General features: G+C 40.3%; 1 protein-coding gene across 4 annotated transcripts in view; it reads left to right on the top strand.

The window, feature by feature from the left end:
• The first annotated feature begins 1,492 nt into the window (after positions 1–1,492).
• TDRD1 (tudor domain containing 1) overlaps positions 1,493–21,538 on the top strand; it is a 50,258-nt gene continuing 30,212 nt past the window's right edge. The window contains exons 1-4 of one of the 4 annotated variants that reach the window (XM_045439005.1): positions 1,493–1,854; positions 9,812–10,142; positions 12,631–12,680; positions 19,828–19,972. In XM_045439005.1, coding sequence (XP_045294961.1) covers positions 1,576–1,854; positions 9,812–10,142; positions 12,631–12,680; positions 19,828–19,972 — 805 coding nt within the window. In that variant the 5' untranslated portion in view covers positions 1,493–1,575. The other 3 variants (XM_045439004.1, XM_045439006.1, XM_045439007.1) reach the window with 3 other exon arrangements.

Below are 21,538 nucleotides of genomic sequence, written 5' to 3' on the forward strand. Positions count from 1 at the left end.
GTGTCTTTCTACAATGTCAGTTTTATTCCATCATAAAGCAAGATTAATGTAACCGTAAAGCAGATTCAGGATTCTAAACTCAATGAGATCTCCATGCGTTTTATTTGGCTTCCTACACATCACACCATGTACGATATAAAGTCATGCAACAAACAAGATACGATAAGGATAAGAAGTTAATGAACAAAACAAAGTCAGTGTGTGAGCACACAGTTAAGATGAAGACTTGGTAGGTTCTGGGCCAGCTCTAGGCACCTACTGCTTAATATGTTCAAAAAGTTGAGGATCTCTATTATGTTTAGAGATCACTCAGGCAGAGCCTTCGGCAGCAGGCGGTCAGATGAGGAAAGGTCAACACCCAGAGAGTCTGGCAGTTTGCTGCAGAAATCCTCCCTTTTAAGAGAAGTTTAATCAACTTGGGCCTTTGCAGGTTTCTTTTAGTGCTAGTGACCATCAGCTCCTGATTCTTCCCGGCCTTACAGATTATTACCCCTCGGTACTTCCAGTCTATATTGGTTTCGGTGATACCTGGCGTTAGCTGCAATACCCTTGGCTGCTTTCCTGATTACATCACAATTTGACCTGAGGGACGCGATCTTGCACTCTACAGGTGGAAAGCATCAACTGTCATGAATTACATCCAAGGATGTACACTTGGTATGATGCAATATGAATGGCACTTTTCCTCTCTAGCCTTCTTTCCAAAAACTTATTAACTCCAGTCTTATCATGAGAGAAACATGAAACTGACAGTGGGGGAATCTTACAAGATGCCTAACAAGTACTCACTCCTGGAAACTATCAAGGTCATCAAAACAGGGAAAGTCAGAAAAACTGCCATAACCTAGAAGAGCCTAAGGTGATATGACAACGAAATGTAAAAATGTGGTATCCTGAATGGAATTCTGGCTCAGAAAAAGGACAGTAGGTAAAAACTGAGGAAATCTAAATAAACCCTGGACTTTAGTAACAATGTATCAATGTTTGTTCCTTAATTGTAGCTAATGTGTCCTACTAAGGGGAAACTGGGTGTGGTTAATGTGAGAAACTACCAGCTTCTCAACTTATTCTGTAAATCTAAAACTGTTCTAAAAAAAAATCCATTATGGGGCACCTGGGTGGCTCAGTCGGTTAAGGGACCAACTTCAGCACAGGTCATGATCTCATGGTTCCTGAGTTCCAACCCTGTCTCTCTGCTCCTCCCCCATTAGCGTGCTGTCTCTCAAAAATAACAAATTTAAAAAAAATCCATTATAAAGGAAAAAAAGATACAAGTCAGGATTTGCTTTCAAACAACAGGAGTGTGTGAGGGGTACAGATGCAGACAAGATCCACCGTGAATTGGCAATGTTCAAACTTGGTGATCACTACGGGGGGTACCAGTTTTCTTCTCAATTTTTTTGAAAGGCCCCTAGTCCGCCCCCCCCCCCCAAAGTTTTCTAAGTATTTAAGTAGCACCAACACATAACCAGGTGCACTTGGGGGAAGAAAAAAGTGACCACCTGTGTTTAGTTTCCAAGACCAGGCAGAGGTAGCGGATTAATTTGAAAAACCTTGCAAGACTTTAAGTGGTTAATGCGACCCAAGGGACCTTTAGGGAGTCGGTTTGCGTCTTTGCGCTCAAAATTCGCCGTCCGCGTTCGCAGGGCCACATTTCTAGAAGCAGCCGGAATAGCTACGGCGTCTCCGCAGAAGGACTTCGTGAGCACGCGGCACCGAATCACAATGACCTGGCCAGGGGACCAGAGCTCTGCTTCCCCAGCGCACGGAGGGCGCGCGGGGGCGTCGCGGAGCGCACGTGCGCGCGGACTGCGCAGGCGCCGCTCTGGCGCCGAGCCGGACTTCGGAGATGAGGTGAATGCCGGAAGTGCACCTGGGCGGCGGGGTTCCCGGGCACCGGCGGCCGCCACCACGGCCGGGCTTCAGAGACGGGTCGGGGTCGGCGGCCCTTTTGCCTCCTACCAGGTCAGGGTTCCCAGGCGCGTGGCGGAGCGAAAAGGGACTGCGTGAGGCCTTCGGGGCTTCAGTCGTTGGGGACCGGACGTTGGGCGCTGGACGTTAGGGTCGGGCGTTGAGGTCGGGCGTTGAGCGGGCACAAGGGGCCTGGAAGTGGAGAGAGGATGGAAGGGTGTTGGGGCCCTCGGAGCCTTGGCTGGGAAGGGCAGGTTTAGGGTTGGAGGTTGTGGTGGGGGAGGGGCGAGAGACGTGAGACTTGAGCCCCCGGGCAAAGTGGGGGGAGGGGGGGGCTCTGCCGTACGTTTAGAAAATAGTACTTCCGGGCGTGATCCTCCAAAATGTGAACGTCCCCTGGGATCCCATTCGAGGAGCTGTTTTCTCTGGTCGCCAAAAGAAACTATAGTTTGTGGATTCAGTCACTGCTTTCGTTTAGCTCGAAGCTGCCTGTGCAAACGACACTTAACGCTGCCTAGACTTTCCCCCTACTTCCTGTCTTCTGTAGGGAACGTAGATGCGCCATGGCTTTAGCGGGCGGGATACAGGTGAGCCAGCCCGGGTTCCTTTGTAGAGGGTTTGTAGCGTGTCTGCTGGGCGCCAATCACAGTTAGCACTTGAGTCCTTGCTGTGAATACGCTGGCTTGGTTGGCCTCTGGAGTGTGAGAAGGTGCTTCTAGTTTCCTTATTGAGGTCTAATTGTATTGAATGCGAAGCGGCACGGTCTAGGAATCAGACCTGGATTTTCATCTCAGCTGTGCAAGGGTGCTCGCTCCGGCGCGCGGGGGTGTGGGGAGGGGATGGTTGGCAAGTTAGTTCACCTGCCCAGGTCCCCCTCACTCAGCTGGAGGAATAAGGACATAGGAATACTTTAAACCTCAGATTACTTCAGTGGGCAAAGTAGTTACTCATGAGTAGAAAAAGTTCTTGGTGGGAGTGGTATAAAAGTAAAGTCGAGATCATAGCTGCCTTTTATGCACTTTGTGAGCACCGGCCACGGTGCTAAGTCTTACACACATTCTCAAACTTAATCCTCATGGGTAACTGTTATGAGGAAGTGAGTAAGGTTGGCCGCGTTTTGCAGAAACTGAATCCTAAGAAGATGAAGTGATTGGGGTTGAGATAGCATAGCTGAAAGAGGAAGATGAGCCTTTGCTCAGATTTGGGTCTGACCCGCTTAAATTTAAAACTTGTGTTCTGCTGAACCATTGGGTTTCACAGCTTTAAAACCGAGTGTTTCCTTTGAGTAGCCATTCTCTCTGAACGCGTGGGGAAAACAAAAACAAACATCAGAGAAGAAAAAGAAAATCACAGCTCAGTATCTGTTGCAAGTACTTTTGGTATTAAAGGACAATGCACAGTGGTAAAAATTCACTTTAGCCTCTAGGCTGTAGTGTTCTGGGAAGGAAGGAGAAGGCTTACTGTCACTGGTTGCAGATGTATGCTGGGATGCTCCTGGCCACATGGAAGAGGGGGGAGCGGGATCCCAAGGGAGTAAAAGAAAAGGCTTGCCCCTCAGGGAGCTTCATGTTTTATTGATGTCAAATCATGAAGCCCAGAACAAAATTTACAATACAAAGCTAAGGCCTTATTTTTGCCTGTAGAACTCTCAGTAGTCACTTCCATTCCATTGCTCTTTTATTACATCAGTGATTCCTTTAACATAAATTTGGGGACCCTCCTAATTAACCTCTTGGGTTAGGTTAAGGAAATACATAACTAATTACTATGTATTTGGGAATGGTTATAAATTCTTGCCACCAGTAGCATGTAAAAAATAGTACATTGTATATAGGGGAAACTGCTTGTTTTACAGCTGGGTAAGATTAGCCTATGAGGTCTCATGACCCTTGCAACAGTGTCTGATACCTCTCTGTACCTGTATACCGGAAGTCAGTAGCCCAAGGTTGGGAAGCATGGCATTATGGAATAGTGTCTGCCCACTCCAGATTCGAGCATGCCCAGTGATTGACACAGGATGAAGCCAAGTAGGGATAATTGCAGGTTTTTTACAAGTGGTTTTTAATGTCGGAATACATATGTTAGAATTGATAGAACTGTAGGGGCACCTGGGTGTCTCAGTTGGTTAGGCGTCTGGCTCTTGATTTCAGCGCAGGTCTTGATCTCACAGGTCATGGGATCGAGCACAGAGCCTGCTTGGGATTCGGTTTCTCCCTCTCTCTCTGCACCTACCCCACTTGCGTGCACACATGCACTTTCTTTCTCAAAATAAATTAAAAAAAAAGAATCGATAGGATTGTAAATCAAAAAAGGCATTTTTAATATGATAATAAACACTTTTTTAAAAAATTAAATTCTACAAGATTTTAGGTAACTGCAGGTTTTACATGTACTCACAGAATTCCAGGCTGCCGCTCTAAAAGCTAGAGCATGAGTGGAAGTGGTTAGTGTTCAAAGTAAGGGGGAGTATGATTCTGCCGCCCTGCTGTTGGCTCACATCTGCAGTCCTGTGCTCTGTTAGAAGAAGCATGTCTATATGAAGGTTTCTGATGAACTAGAGAAAGTCCAGACTTGTGAGGACTCCGGAAGGTGCTACATCAGCTGGTGAAGGGCCTGGAGGAAAGTTGACCTGGTGGGACATCTCAGATATTTGAAAGGTAGTGATTACAGGGCAGCAACAGAATTGGGGGGGGCGGGGGAGTGAATTATTTTATAAAAAAGAATGCAGTACAGTTGGCTGTCCAAAATTAAAGGACGTTAAAAGCCTCTAGTTATAGAACCGGTCTTCACCACTATTTGCTCTGGGCGTTGGAATGAAAATTCCTGAATAGGGTGAGGCAAGTGAGGTGTCTTTCTAACCTACATATTTCACCTTTTTTTTTTGCTGCTTACACTTGTACATTGGGTCTAAGACTGATTCTGTTGTTCCTGAAGTCAAATTTGTTGGCTAATTTTTGGAGTTTGTAAGAGTGGATGTAAGACTTGAGGTTTTGCTATTAAATTTCAGAAAACTTCATAACATGATGTAATTCTCTGTTTAAGACTGCCAAATGTAATTTCAGATAATGAATTTCATTTTTCCTGTCGAGATTGTCATGAAAATAGTGCAGCAGTGTCTTTTAAGTAGTTTTGTATCAAAAGATTCAAATATCTTTTGAATACTTCATTGTACAAAAACACCATGGTAGGTGCTATGGGAAATCAGGGGGTTTTTGTTAATGGTTTTAAGAAGACATGGTTCCTGCACTCAAGCTACTTAAAATAACCTAGAAGACGGACATAATTGTCTATAGCTAACTGTAATACAGGGTGGAAAGTAACTGTGTATTGACTGTCAGCCTTACTAAATGACAGAGTTAGGAAAGGCTATTTCGGGAGTTACATGTTGTGTATTGAGGGTCCCACTGGTGTCTTGAGAAGAGGACTATACCCTACTTTTGTGGCTTAAATATTACTTGATCCTTTACTTGGTTTAGAATTAACTACACTTTAGGAAAAAAAAGGCTCAATTTAAATGTAATAGTAATATTTTAATTTTTAAGGATATTTTAATCTTTAAATTTTTTTTGATGTTTATTTTTGAGAGAGAGCATGAGTGGGGGAAGGGCAGAGAAAGAGGGAGACAGAGTCTGAAGCAGGCTTCAGGCTCTGAGCTATCAGCACAGAGCCTGATACAGGGCTTGAGCTGTAACTCACCAGCCGAGCCATGAGATCATGACCTGAGCTGAAGTTGGACGGTTAATCAGCCGAGCCTCTGAGATGCCCTAGAGAGGTTTTAATCTTTAAAATGCTTTTTTCTATAAAAGTAATTCTTATAATTTGGAAAATTATATACAGTGAAAAAGATTCCTTTGTCAACCTACTTTACACAACACTCATTGTTTTAAAATTTAATGTATTTCATTGATCATGCTTACATGCAGGGGTTATTTTTTTTTCCAGTCATTATATTGGATATACAGTGTTTCTGATTTTTCATTTGCTGTTCTAACACATTTCACAATATTTTTAAAACTAGGACCCTAAATGGTAACGTTAATATTCTATTTAGTAATGGCATCACAGTTAACTTTTTTCTCCAGTATTTTTCATCATTTTAAATAGGATTTTTGTTATTTAGGATTATTTTAATGGGATGATTTCTAGAAGTAGAGTTGCCAGATGAGTGACTAGGAATGTTTTTAAGAAAACATCTAGGGGCGCCTGGGTGGCGCAGTCGGTTAAGCGTCCGACTTCAGCCAGGTCACGATCTTGCGGTCCGTGAGTTCGAGCCCCGTGTCGGGCTCTGGGCTGATGGCTCAGAGCCTGGAGCCTGTTTCCGATTCTGTGTCTCCCTCTCTCTCTGCCCCTCCCCCGTTCATGCTCTATCTTTCTCTGTCTGAAAAATAAATAAATGTTGAAAAAACAAACAAACAAAAAAAAAAAAAACATCTATATCTCAGGGTGCCTGGGTAGCTCGAGTGTCCGACTTCGGCTCAGGGTATGATCTCACAGTTCAGGAGTTCGAACCCCACATCAGGCTCTGTACTGATAGCTCAGAGCCTGGAGCCTGTGTCTCCCTCTTTGGATTCTGTGTCTCCTCTCTCTCTGCCCGCCCCCCCCCCCCCCCCGCCATGTTCTGTCTCTCTCAAAAATAAACATTAAAAAATTTAAAGAATACATTGATATCTTAAGAATGTATACTTACAGACATACATACATATACATATGTGTATGTATGTATGTATGTATATTCAAATTGTCTCCCAGTAAGAACATATTACTTTATATTCCCTGCAGTAATGAGTGTCCTTTTTAATCACGCTCATGCTGGGTAGAAAATAAGTTAATTTCCATTTTTGTTTTCTATTACAAATGAGGTTGAATGTTTTTACCCCTATGTTTATCAACCAGTCTTCATCTTTTATGCATTCTGTTCATGACTTTTGCTCACATATTTTATTGATATCTATCAATTGTGCTGCAAATAACAGAAAACTCATGGGTTTATTTGATGCCATAGCAAGTCTATGCATAGATCAGAGCTGACATACTGACTCAGGTTACCGCCAGAGACCCCAGGTGCTCTGCCTTTCCAGCTCTACGAACCTTAAAGTGTGTGTTCTTCCTTTCACTTATTTAAGCTTCCTGATTGCGTTACAGGAAGAAAGGGGTGAAGGATCCTGCTATCCAAACCTGTCCATGTTCATCAAGAAAGGACAGAGCTTTCTGGGAAGTTCTCCTCGGGAGGATTGATTATGGCCAGTGTTGTCTCTAGTGCCAGCTGACAAATCAGAGGTAGAAGATGGCCGTTTTGGGTCAATCACAGTGTCTGCTACAGTATCCGAATGTTTTTACTATTTATCACATTTTTAAAAATTTTGGTGTTGAATTTTTCACCTATGTGTTAATCTTTATTTCCTGGCCTCTTTGCTATTTCTTGTAAGTTTTTGTTTTATAGAGTCATGTTTGCTATCAGTTTCTTCGTGATATTTTACCACTTTTAAACAAAAAGCCCCAGAACCCTTCATCTTCTAATGTAGTTGTTGTAGGCTGATTCCCTGGGAAATAAAACCTGAGATGGAGGTTTGTGTACTGTGATGAGTGAACATGGCATTAGTGTTTCTGGAGTTCGTTGGGGTGGCCTTTCTCGTCCAGTATATGCCCAGTATTGGAAAAATGAATGCTTTTGGTTGTATTCGTCGTGGTATTTAAACTATCACCACTTGCTTTCTGTATCTTGACAACTGTCTAAGGCACTCGTGACATTTAAAAAAAAATTTTTTTTAATGTTTATTTTTTTCTGAGACAGAGCATGAGTAGAGGAGGGGCAGAGAGAGAGGGAGACACAGAATCTGAAGCAGGCTCCAGGCTCTGAGCTGTTAGCACAGAGCCCAACGTGGGGCTTGAACTCACAAACCGTGAGATCATGACCTGAGCCGAAGTCAGTTGCTCAACCGACTGAGCCACCCAGGCACCCCAGCACTCCCAATATTTTTGATGTTGAGTTCTATTTTTATCGGCTATTAATATTAGTATTCCACCTTTTTTTTTTTGGTTGTTTGCATAGCATGTGTTTTAGTTCCGTTATTTACAACATTGCTATATAATTTCGTTTTATCTCTACTGCTTATGCATAGCATTTAGCTGGATCTTTTTCTCCCTAAGTCTTTTTCTCTTTTAATTGAGACTCAATCACTGATACTTGGATTTGGTTCTGTCACATTTGATGTTTTCCACTGGCCATGCTTGAATTTTTTTTTTTTTTTCTGTTTGAGATTTTTTCTTCAGTAATTTTATTTTTTTTCTTCAGTAATTTTAAATTCATGTATTGTTTTTGTTCTTCTAGTAGTTACCCTAATATGTTAATGCATTTTTTTTATAAGTTTATCCATTTATTTTGAGAGAGCACATGTGGGAAGGGCAGAGAAAGAGAATCCCAAGCAGGCTTTGCACTGTCAGCATGGAACCCGATATGGGGATCGAACTCAGGAACCGTGAGAGTATGACCTGAGCCGAAACCAGCAGTTGGACACTTACCTGACTACACCACCCACACACCCTGGGAAATGCACATTCTTTAAATTTCTTGTACAGAGTGTGTGGCATTACTCCCTATTCCTACCCTCACCCAGTTTCCCCTGGAAGTTACTTCTCTTTTGTAACTCAGTGTCCACGGTATTTCTTACCACATCCAACTTTCTTCGGTGTAGGTGTGCTTTCCCTGGCAGCTGCAGGATCTCTCTCTGTGACTGCCTATCTGCAGGCCTGTGTTAGGGATCTTTCCAGGATCTGGTCCTCAGAGAGTTCCCCACCTTTGAGTGTGCCTGTGTGTTTCTTTTTATTTCATTATTTTTTCTCTATCGTCATGGATTAGGCTAGGCCTAATTTAAAGCAGGAAATGAAATAGGCATTTTAGGACACCAGGAGGAGAACTTTTCTGCTATTTCTTTATCTTCTATTTAAAACAATGTTAAGCAACATTTAGATGATACTCATACCAGTTTAATTTTTTGTGGCTTTTTTTTTTTTTGAGCAGTTTTGGGACGATAGGCAGTTTTGCCTGCAGTCAATAGACAAGCGGTGGTAACTCACTACACAAAGAAAAGTTGTTTGTCCACTTTTATTACTTCCCTTGGGCAGGACACTTAGTATTCTTTGAGAGTAAGAGAAAAACAACAAGCCAGCATAAGGTCTGGATGGAGGTTTTTCAGAGGCACGTTGGAACAATATGCTACCTTCTTTTCAGAGAAGGATGCACACAGATAACCCTGAAAAACAGTAGAGACGAGTTACAGTTTATGGAAGCGCAGCTGGAGATGATCAAAGCAGAGGCCTTGGGAAGAAAAACATCGCATGGAGGTCAGCTGAAGCAAACTGAAGGATGGCTGGGAAGAAAGGAGCTAACCTGGGGGATGAGAGAGGCGGGGACGGAGGGGCGTGGCCATTGGGGAGCTGGGCTCAGCAGATACAAGGTCATACCATCTAAACAGGAGCCAGTAGAGGGATTCTAGAAAGGTAGGCAATGACCCGATGAAAACAATGCCCTTTATTGTATTTCACCTTTAAGTTGCATGCACTCAGTTGGAAATATTTCTTTTAAAATGTGAAAGTTCTTTCGTTTCAAAAGCTTTTTAAAGTAAGAAATGGTGTCAAACTCTGAGATTATTCTTGATGTCTCTTGGGTTGTTAGTTTTTTGTCTGTGGTTGAATTGTGTGAAACTTGGGAGTTTGTACTTATCGATAGAGAATCGAATTGTTTTTTTTCTTTTGCCTTTAGGCCAGGCTGTGATATCACAGTTACCTCTGCTTTGGAATCATTCAGATGCATTACCTGTTACATAAAAAGAAATCACCTGGGCCTACAATGCTTCTACTTTTGTAATTAAAAATTGCCTTGTAAATATGCTTCTTCCCGTAGACTTCTGTGAATGTTGCATCGCCGCGTAGTATGATGTCAAGAAATCATTTGGAGGCATCTACTTATAAAATGACAGAGCCATTTAATTTTGAGAAAAATGAAAACAAGCTTCCACCATGTGATTCTTTAAGAAGTCCTGGAGGACATGCTAACCACCCTAACTTCCGGTTGAAAAGTCCAGAGAATGGAAATAAAAAGAACAATTTTTTGCTTTGTGAGCAAACCAAACAGTATTTGGCTAGTCAGGAAGACAATTCAGTGTCTTCAAACTCTAATAGCCTCAGCAGAGAGGTGACTGGATCCAAAGGAGACAGGAAAACGTTGCCAACAGGTAAGTGGAAACTACAGGTTTAATACTTCTTGATTCTGGTGGTTTCTTTGGCTTATCACAAGTATGTAATTACACACCCATGGGCTATTAACAGAATAACGAAATAGCCACCTTGTAGTATTTGCATTTAAATATTAATCTAGAAGGAAAAACCAGGTGCCAAGTAGCTGCCTTTGACTAGATTCATCACAAAAAGGATTCCTGAGGAGAGAATGTCTATCTCCAGAGGAGCCCCTCCCACCCCCACAACTGAAGGACTAGGAGTGTAGAAAGGAAATACTGTACTCTGGCTTTTTATGGGAACTCTACGGATTGACCATATTTAAAAAATACTATGCAAATTGTATGCATACAAAAGCTCACAAATATGTAGCTAATACATTGTTTCATGAGGTGGTTTTTTTTTTTTGTTTTTTTTTTTCTTCCCCTTTAGTCCTCAGTCCTAAAAACCTGGTTTTTAAGGAGGCTGGGCCCTGGATGAATGTGTATCAGATACGATCTTTTAATGTTATGGTGATGTAGTTCTGGCACGGGGTTTCCCAAGAGGTCAAAACTATTGTCTGAATCTCAAAAATCATTTGCTGCCTTTGTTGTGCCAACTTCCCGCTGGTGCAAAAGCAAAGATGAGTAAACCAGTGGTGCTTGTTAGCTCCACTTAGGGACACCAGCCTGGGTTAGTGCTCACTGAGTTTTTCATTGCTATGCGCTTGTAGTTAACACAGACAAAGGTGGAAATGCCAGTTTTACTAAAGTACGTCCTTGACAAAGCAGTAAGAGTTATTACGAAATCTTGAACCTTGCGTACAGGTATTTGTAGTAACAAAATGGGAATTATCCCCAGCTTCCGCTTCATAACGAAGTATGAAGAGCGTGTGTGTGATTGAGTTCTGAGCTGTATGGAAACTTTTTTCTTTGAACATCACTTCTACTTGAAAAGAATGACAAACTCTGGTTATTCAGATCTAGAGATCTGGCAGTCTCAAAAATGAACAAAGTGAGCCTGTCGCCTCAAGGAATACACCTGACAGTATTTTGTTGCTAATGATAAAATTCGAGCTTTTAAGCAAAAATGAGAATTTCAGGAAGCTTGTATCTGCCACTCTGTGTGACAACTTCTCAATACTTAAAAATAAAGACTGTCCTCGTGAGATGCAGAGGGATGTTAACTAACACACGTGAATTTTTCACTATTGTAAAATGAAATCGTCCACATTTGGAAGATCTGCGTAACTCAGAGTTTCTCAGTCTTTTCCAAATGACCAGTGTGTGATGTGGCGAAGTCACGTATAGGTTAAACATGTATGAATGAATGTGCATTCATGAATCAAAGTGCAAACGTATAAATCCACTCAAGGTGCAAGATGAATCAGTGGATTTCGGTGTCACATTATGAAAAAGTTTCAGATTCCACCTTGCAGCTACTCCTTAAACTACCTACCCCTTGAGTTTTGGCATGATATTAAAGGAAAATATCCATAATTATCTGAGGAGGCCGTTAAATACTTCTCCTTTTCGTAACCATGTGTCTGTGAGAGGCCAGGTTTTCTTTATATGCTTCAATCAAAGCAACATATCACAGTGGATTGAATGCAAAAGCAGATGTGAGTCTGTCATTAAACCAAACATTAAAGATGGGTGCAAAAATGTAAAACAGTGCTACCCATAATTTTTTTTTTTTTTTTTTTTTTTTGCTTTAGAAAATGTATTTGCTTTAAAAATAAAAACAGGGGCGCCTGGGTGGCACAGTCGGTTAGGCGTCCGACTTCAGCCAGGTCACGATCTCGCGGTCCATGAGTTCGAGCCCCGCGTCGGGCTCTGGGCTGATGGCTCGGAGCCTGGAGCCTGTTTCCGATTCTGTGTCTCCCTCTCTCTCTGCCCCTCCCCCGTTCATGCTCTGTCTCTCTCTGTCCCAAAAATAAATAAACGTTGAAAAAATAAATAAATAAATAAAAACAACCATGTCTACATGTAATAATTTATGTTTAAATGTTTTTAATTTTAAAAGTTTAAAATTTCTAATTATAATTTCTTTTTTTTAACGTTTTTTTAAATTAAGTTAGCTTTAATTTTGAATTAAGTAAGCCCCAGTGTGGGGCTTCAGCTCACAACCCTGAGATCAAGAGTCACATGCTTTATTGATTGAACCAGCCAGGCGCCCCTTAATTTCTAGATTTAGTAAATATTGACAGACATGAGCCATATAAACAAAATCTCTTTGAGGTTCTCAGTAATTTCTAAGTGTGTAAATGAGTCTGGTGTTCACAAATGTCTGAGAACTGCTGCCTTAGTGAATTGAGAAAAGTTCACAGTAAGAAGATTGGTATTTAAGGAAGTTTCAGGCAAATCCTTTATCATTAGGAAAAAGTAGGATTGTTTAGTGTACCTTTAAGGCTATTATGGTATAATTTTATTATTTGAATATCTAATTATGGTATTGTACATTTCTAGGAACAAAGTAATATTTGGCTTTTATGTTTTCCCTCTCTAGGAAACTCAGTGTCACCATTAAATGTTGCAAACAATTCACCAACCAAAGAAGTAAGTAGTAGTGTGATGTGTCAGGACTTTTTTTTTTTTTTTTTTTTCTGTTTTGTGTTTTTGTTTGGGTAAAAGATTCTAAACATACTTTGTATTGTGTTAATGAAGAATTATTCAATTTTCAGGTATTAGTCAAGGTCGAGCTTCAATTTCTTTAACCTAGTACCTGTTTTTTTTTTAATTATAATTTTTTTTAATGTTTATTTATTTTTGAGAGAGAGAGAGACAGGGTACAAGCAGGGGAGGAGCCGAGAGAAAGGGAGACACAGAATCCAAAACAGGCTCCAGGCTCTGAGCTGTCAGCACAGAGCCCGACGCGGAGCTCTAACTCAACAAACAGTGAGATCATCACCCAAGCCAAAGTCGGACGCTCAACCGACTGAGCCACCCAGGCGCCCCTAACCTAGTACCTTTTAAAAACAATTCTTTCTTTTTAGGTAATTGTAGATTACCATGCAATTGTAAATGCAACTCCGCAGTTGACATGCAGAAATAATACAGACCCTGTGTAGCTGTTTCCCCGTTTTTCCCTGTGGTAACTTGCTAACTTGCTGCAGAACTTTGTATAATAGGACAACTAGGAGATTGACAGTGATAGAGTCAGGATACAGAACATTTCCATCATTCCCTTGCATGCTTTTTTTATGGTCCTATCCATTTCACTCTTGCCCTTACCACTTCCTTAATCCACGGAAGCCACTAAATCTAATCCACATCCACAGTTTTGTCATTTCAAGGATGTTGTATAAATGGAGTCCTACAGTATGTAACCTCTTGGGATTGGGTATTTTCACTCAGCATAATTCTCTGGAGATTCATCTAGGCTGTTGTATCCATAATTCTGTTTTTATTGCTGAGTAGTAGTCCATGGTTTAACATTCACATGTTGAAGTACATCTGTATTGTTTCCAGTTTTTGACTCTTCCAGCTAAAACTGTTCTAAATATTCACATGCAAGGTTTATGTGAACATAAGCTTTTTGTTTTTGTTTATTTTTGCTCTGGGACAAAGGCCCAGGAGTATAATTTCTGGATCATACAGTATCACATATTTAAGAAACTACTAAAGTGTTTTCTAGCATAGCTATACCATTGCATGTTTGCACTGAGAAAATCTGCATCCAGCATCACCACCAGAATTTGGCGGTGGTTGTATTTTTACCGCCCCCATTCTCATAGGTATGTGGTGATATTTCATCGTGATTTTGTGCTCCCCCTAATGGCTAATGATAAACACCTTTTCACGTACGTATTTGCCATGTGTATATCCTTTTTGGTGAAATGTTTATTCATACCTTTTGTTCATTTTCTAATATGGATTGTTTATTTTTTTAACTGCTGAGTTTTGAAAGATCTTTATATATCCCAGATTCTAGTCTTTTGTCAAACTTGTGATTCACATATGTTCTCTCCCAGTCTGTAGCTTGTCTTTTCATTCTCTTACTAGGGTGTTTAGCAGAGCAAAAGTTTTTAATTTTAATGATGTCCTGATCTATTTTTCCTTTTATGGATTATGCTTTTGGTGTCCAGCCTAGAAACTCTTGCTACTTGGGCTTCAGGAAAAAAAAAATTTTTTTTTCCCAAAAAGTTTTATAGTTTTACATTTAGATTTGTGGTCCATTTTGAGTTAAAGTTGTGAGACTTAGGTCAAGGTTGATTTTTTTTTTTTTTAATGTCTAATTTCTCTAGCCCTATTTGTTAAAAATGATGTATTTCCTCCACTGAATTGCTTTTGTACTTTTATCAAAAGTTAATTGGGCATATTTGTGTGGGTCTATTCTGGATTTTCTCTTGTTTTCCATTGACCTATCTATATATTCCTCCCACAATACCATACAGTACTGGAGCTATGTAGTAAGTCTTGAAGTTGGGTACTGTGATTCCTCCCACTTTTTTTTTTTTTTAAATGTTTATTTATTTTGAGAGAGATCGACAGAGCACGAGCGGGGGAGGCGCAGAGAGAGGAGGAAACAGAATCTGAAACAGGCTCCAGGCTCTGAGCTGTCTGCACAGACACTGAACCGACTGAGCCACTCAGGCGTCCCCCCGCCCCACGCTTTTTTTTTTTTCATGATTGTTTTAGCTTGTATGTAGCTCATATGCCTTCCAATATACATTCTAGGATAATCTTGTCCATATCTGCAAAAAGTCTTGATGAGATTTTGATAGGAATTGTATTAAACCTGTATATCAACTTAAGGATTATGGGTATCTTTGTTGTGTTGAATCTTCCAGTCCATGAATATAATCCCTCTCTTCATTTTTACTTAGATCTTTGATTTCTTTCATTTCGTAGTTTTCAGCTTATAAGTTCTGTGCACATGTTATTATATTTACACCTAGGTGTTTTTTTTTTAGTGATTGTAAATGCTATTATATTTTTTATTTCCATGTGTTGTCATGTTCATGGCTAATATATATAAATATGGTTTTGCATGTTTCTCTTGTATCCTGTGACTTTGCTGAAGTCACTTTAGGGATTTTTTTTTTTTTTTTAGACATACCTTGGTATTTTCTATATAGGCAATTTTATCTTCTGCAAAGAGGAACAGTTTTATTTCTTTTCAATATATGTGCTTTATATTTCCTTTTTTTTTTTTTTTTTTTTTTTTTTTTTGCTTTATTGCACTGGCTGGAACTTCTAACCCTGTGTTGAATAAGAGTGGGGACAATGGATATCTTACTTTATTTCCAAACTCAGTGGGAAAGCATTGAGTCTTTCACTATTAAGTGTAATGTTAGCTGTAGGCTTTTTGTAGATAAGCCTTATCAAGTTGATGAAATTTTCTATTTCTACTTTTTTGATGGTTTTTATTGTGAATCAGTGTTGAGTTTTTGCTTTTTCTTAATGTTTATTTGTGAGACAGACAGACAGACAGACATAGAGGATCCAAAGCAGGGCTTCGGAGGGAGACAGAGGATCTTATGTAGGCCCGAACTCAGGAGCCAGGAGATCATGACCTGAGCCGAAGTTGGACACTTAACTGACTGAGCCACCCAGGTGCCCTGGTGTGGAGTTTTTCTAAATGCTTTTTCTTCATTCATTGATAATTGATCCTTTAGACTGTTAATTTGGTGAATTTCGTTGATGTTTTAAAATATTCTTTGGGGCACCTGGATGACTCAGTTAAACATCTGGCTCTTGATTTTGGCTCACATCACGATCTCATGATGCGTTATGATGTGGGTCATGAGATTGAGCCCCGTGTTGGGCTGGGCACTGGGTATGGACCCTCTGCCACTCCTCTGCGTGTGTGTGTGTGTGTGTGCTCGCGTGCTGTCTTCCTCTCAAAAAAAGAAATAAATGTAACCAGCCTTACATCTCTGGAATGAACTCCACTTTGTTATGGTGTATAATTATTTTTATATATTGCTGAATTACATCTGGTATCATTTTGAGAAGGATTTTTACATCTGTTTTTATGAGCAATGTTTGTAATTTTCTCTTTTTTACTGTCTTTGTATGGTTGGGGAGCAAAGGGAATATTAACTTTCTGAAAAAGAGGTTGTATAGGACTGGTGTTAATTTTTTAAACATTTGGTAGTATTTGCCAGTGAGAACCAGATAAGTATGAAGATTTATTTTTTAGGAGTTTTAAAATTATTTCAATTTATTTAATATTTATAAGACTATTCAAATTATGTCCTATTGTGGTGATTTGTGATTTGCGAGGAATTGGTCCATTTTGTCTACATCATGAGATATATATGTGTAGAGTTCAAAGTATTTCACTATCATATTTGTCTTCATGGTCTATAGTAAGATACACATTGTTTCATTCCTGATACTGATCATTTCTGTCTTGTTTAGTTTTCAAACAGTCTTGCGAGATCAATTTTATTGATCTTTTCAAAGAACCAGGTTTAGTTTCATTGATTTTTCTCCCAAGTTTTTATTTTTAATTTCATTGGTTTCTGTTTTTGTCTGTATTGTTTCCTTCTGTTTCTTTGAGCATTATTTTTCTTAGTTTTTAGGTTCTTAAGATGGGAATTTAGATTATTGATTTAAGACTTTTCCTCTTTTCTTCTTTTTTTTTTTTATTTATATATATATATATTTTTTCAACGTTTATTTATTTTTTGGGACAGAGAGAGACAGAGCATGAACGGGGGAGGGGCAGAGAGAGAGGGAGACACAGAATCGGAAACAGGCTCCAGGCTCCGAGCCATCAGCCCAGAGCCCGACGCGGGGCTCAAACTCCCGGACCGCGAGATCGTGACCTGGCTGAAGTCGGACGCTTAACCGACTGCGCCACCCAGGTGCCCCAAGACTTTTCCTCTTTTCTAACGTGTGAACTTAGTGCTATAAATTTCCCTCTTGGCAATGCTTTAACTGTGTCCTACAAATTTTGATTTGTCATATTTTCTTTTTCTTCAGCATTTTTTATTTCCTTTGAGACTTCCTCTTTGACTAATGAGTTCTTTAGAAGTGTATTGTTTAATTTTCAAATATTGGCAGATTATTTGTTACTGCTACTTCAAATTTGAGCCCACTTTGGTTGAAAACCATCCTCTGTATGTCTTAAAATCTTTTAAGTTTGTTTTATGGCCCAGTATATGGTCTTAGTATACGTTCTGTTAGCATTTGAAAACAATGTCCATTCTGCTGTGGTTGGGCAGAATGATCTATAAATGTCTAACAGAATCTGTTGGTTGTTGGTGATCTTGAATTCTTCTGTTTCTTACTGATCTTCTGTCTAGTTCTATTCCTTGTTGAGGGAGGGATGTTAAAGTTCTGATGATCTGTTTTCAGTTTAGTTTTGCTTCACAAATGCTTCTATTCTAGAAGTCTATTGTACTTACTGTATTTTTGTTTAATATGTTCTTCCTCCTCTTTTGTTCCAGCATTCTTTCCTTTATCATTTCCTTTTATGTTTAGAGAACTTCCTTTAGCCAGCCATTCTTATAGGATAGGTCTGCTGGTGACAAATTCTTAGTTCTCTTTCACTCAAGAATGTCTTGATTTCTTCTTTTCTGCAGGATATTTTTCCTAGATAAGTTTCTCAGCTAATGGTTCTTTTCTTTCAGCACTTGAGAAATGTTGTGCTATTTCCTTCTGTTCTCCTGGTATCTGATGAGAAATCTATTCTCATCTGAATTATTTTTTCCCCATAGGTAAGATGTGCTTTCCCTCTCTCTGCTAAGCTTTTTTGTCTTTAGGTTGAAGAATTTGACTAAGATGTGTTTTTGTGTGGATTTTTTTGATTTGGCTTGGAATTTGCTCACCTTCTTGATTTTGTTGATTTTTATCTTTTGCCAAATTATGTGACTTTGGGGCATTTTTTTTATTGGAGAACTTCTTCAGTTCTAATTGTTTATTTTTGAGAGAGAGTTGGGGGGGGGGCAGGCAGAGAGAGAGGGAGACAGAATCTGAAGCAGGTTCCAGGCTCTGAGCTGTCAGCACAGAGCCAGACCTGGGGCTCAAACCCACAAACTGTGATCATGACCTGAGCTGAAGTCAGATGCTTAACTGACTGAGCCACCCAGGCATCCCAGGACTTCTTCAGTTCTGCCTTCTTTCTCCTTCTGTGACTCTGAAGACATGAATGTTAAATATTTTGTCATAGTTCCATAGGTCTTTGAGACTCTGTTAATTTAGTTTTTTTTTTTTCTCCACTAGGTTTTTTCTCTGATGTTCAGATTAGGCATTTTCTATTGTTCAGTCTTCAAGTTTACGGATTCTTTCCTCTGTCCCCTCCATTCTGCTAATTGCATTTAAAATATTTCTTCTTTTACTCTTCAGTTGTAGAACTTCCATTTGGTTCTTCTTTATATTTTCCATTTCTTTGCTGAGACTCTTTTCATTTGTTTCAAGTGTGCTCATAATTGCTTATTACTTATGACTGCTATAAAATCTTTGTCAAATAGGGGTGCCTGGGTGGTTCAGTTGGTTAAGTAAGCATCTGACTTCGGCTCAGGTCATGATCTCGTAGTTTGTGAGTTTGAGCCCAGCATCGGGCTGTGTGCTGACAGCTCGGAGCCTGGAGCCTGCTTGGGATTCTGTGTCTCCCTCTCTGCCCCTCGCCTGCTGACAGTCTCTCTCTGTCTCTCAATAATAACTAAATGTTAAAAAAAAATAAAAAAATCTTTGTCAAATAGACGTCTCTGTCATCTTGATGTTGACATCTTTTTTTTTTTTTTCCCATTCAGTTGTGATTTTCCTGTTTTTTAGTATGGCAAGGTATTTTCTATTGAACCTGGCACATTGGGGCGTTATGTTAATGAAATGCCGTATCTTATTTAAACTTTGTTTTAGCTGGCTTCCTCTGACGCAGAGGAAGGTGGGTGCTGCCAGGTGAGAGTAGATGTCCAGGTTCCCTACTCAACCTCTGACACTCAAGGGGATGCTCTTCCTTACTTCTGGGTGAGGGTGGGAGTTCCTGACTCCTCGTGGGCCTCATGGGATACCTCCTCCATGGCTGGGAGTGATGAGTGCCTCTTGACTGACGTGGAAGTCAGGTAGAGTGGGGAGAGAGTAAGCGGGCCAGGGTGGGGAGTTGGAGGCGGTGGGAGAGTTTGGAGACCCTCGTCACTCTTGAGTGGTGATGAGAAGTCCTCATTGTCCACAAGGCCTTCTCTTCCACTTCCCCAATAATGGTGGTGAGGGGGAGAACTCGTACCTGCCGGGTGGAAGTCCAGGTTCCCCATGTGGTCTTCATGGGGAGACCCCAGGGATGAAGTGCCAGCTCCCTACCCTAGAACAGGGTCACAGCTTTTTTCCGTGGTGTTTGTTTAGGGTAGAGCAGTTATTGATGAACGTTTTCTGTATTGCTGTGCTGCCTGTTTCCTGGTCATTTGGTTAAAGAGCAGACTTTTTGTTGGGGCTTTTATTGTTTGTACCATTTGGCGTTTCTGGGTTGCTGGCTTCTCCAGCACCCTGTCTGGGGTGTATGAGAGAAAAGGAAAACTCAAGAAACTCGTTGCCTTGTTCTCTGGGTCCCAAGTTTCCTAGCCTGTCTGCTGCTTTCTGTCAAAGTCAGCTTATGTTTATTTACATAAACATCCAGGGTTTTTTAGTTGGACTTAATGGGAGGAATAGGGAAAAGTACATCTACCTTACTTTCTCAGAAGAGGAAATCCCAAATACAGTATTAAAAAAAAAAAAAGTACTACCAAGTTTTAATATTGCTATTCTCTTCTCTTAATAGAAGCCTAGCAATAATGTGCCTCCTGCAAAGTCAAAAAAAATGCACAAGTTGGTTGGGAATTCCTTGTCCATAAATAATTCAGCACTCTTCAGATCCTTAGGACCTCCTTTTCGATCAACAACTTGCCATCGATGTGGCCTGTTTGGTAAGCATATTTCCCTCTGGTGTCTGGATTATTTTTTCACACATTTGAAAACAATATATATTATTTTAGAGAGAGAGCGGGAGCAAGGGAGAGGGGTGGGGAGTGGGAGAGAGAGAGACAGAAAGAGGATGAATGAATCTTAAGCAGGCTCCATGCTAAGCACATTGCCTGGTGTGGGGCTCAATCTCATGTGCTCTAGATCTAAACTGATCACTTCATGACCTGGGCCGAAATCAAGAGTTGGACGCTCAACCGACTGAGCCACCTAGGTGCCCCTGAAAAATATTTTTATTATGGAAAGTTTAAAATTTATTAAATGTAAACAGTAGTGTGTGTGTGTGTGTGTGTGTGTGTGTGTGTGTGTGTGTGTACCATATACGCGTCTCACCTTCGGCAGCTACCAACATCTTAAAGTTCTTGTTTGTCCGTACCTTTGCACTCTTGACGCTTCTTCACCTGTTATTTTCTATAGTTTTGTTTGTGATAATATTGACATGCACAGACTCAGACCCTATCAAGATACAGAATATTTCTGTCTTCTTAGAACGTTCCCTCATCATCCCTTCCAGTCTCTGTACTGCTAGAGGCAACCACAGTTGTTCTTGCACCATAAAGTAGTTTTCCAGCTTGTGAATTTCGTATAAATGGAATCTTACAGTATTGACTCCTCTGTGTAAAGCTTTTTTTTCATTTAGAATGATATTTTTCAGATTAATCTATGTTCTTTGTAACTTTTGTTAGGTAGTATTTGTATGATTATATCACTGGATTGCTTGTGTTTAGCTTTGGCTGTTATGAGTAGAACGGTCTACATATTTTTGCACAAGTCCTTGTGTAAGCATAGGTTTTCATGTCTCTTGGGTACATACCTAGGAGTACAACTGCTAAGTCAAAGGGTAGGTATATGTTGAACTTTAGAGGAAACAGCCAAACCATTTTATTTTATGTTCCTAGTGGTACTGAATTCTGGTTGCTCCACATCTTTGTTATTTGGTGTTGTCAGTCTTTTCAATATTGGCCCTTTTCCTGGGTGTATAGAGGTATCTCATTGTGGTTTTACCTTGCATTTCCCCCATGATCAGTGAGCAGTATTTCATGTGCTTACTGGCTATTTGCATAGTTAGCTCCTTTGTGTTTTTTTCTGTCTCTTTTAGAGAAGAGGCATTCGAAGTCAGCCAGGTTTTATTGTTGTTTCGTAATGTGCTTTGTCTTGGTTTTTTAGATGACGTATTTTTTTTCTGCCTGTATACTAATAGGATTTAAAAAAATTTTTTAAAGTTTATTTATTTTGAGAGAATAAGTATGAATGGGGGAGGGGAAGAGAGGGGGAGAGAGAATGCCAAGCAGGCTCCGTGCCGTCAGCACAGAGCCTTATGTGAGGCTTGAACTCATGAACCGTGAGATGATGACCCAAGCCAAAATCAAGAGTCAGATGCTTAACCAACTGCACCATCCAGGTGCCCCACTAATAGGATTTTTTAATACTTTATCTAAAAAACTTCCTGGGTTTTTCTGGGTGTAATTCTCTTGATTAGTTTTTGTTTTGTACTTTTTTAATGGCACAAG

This window comes from Leopardus geoffroyi, chromosome D2 (assembly GCF_018350155.1).
Source record: "Leopardus geoffroyi isolate Oge1 chromosome D2, O.geoffroyi_Oge1_pat1.0, whole genome shotgun sequence".
Classification (NCBI taxonomy): domain Eukaryota; kingdom Metazoa; phylum Chordata; class Mammalia; order Carnivora; family Felidae; genus Leopardus; species Leopardus geoffroyi.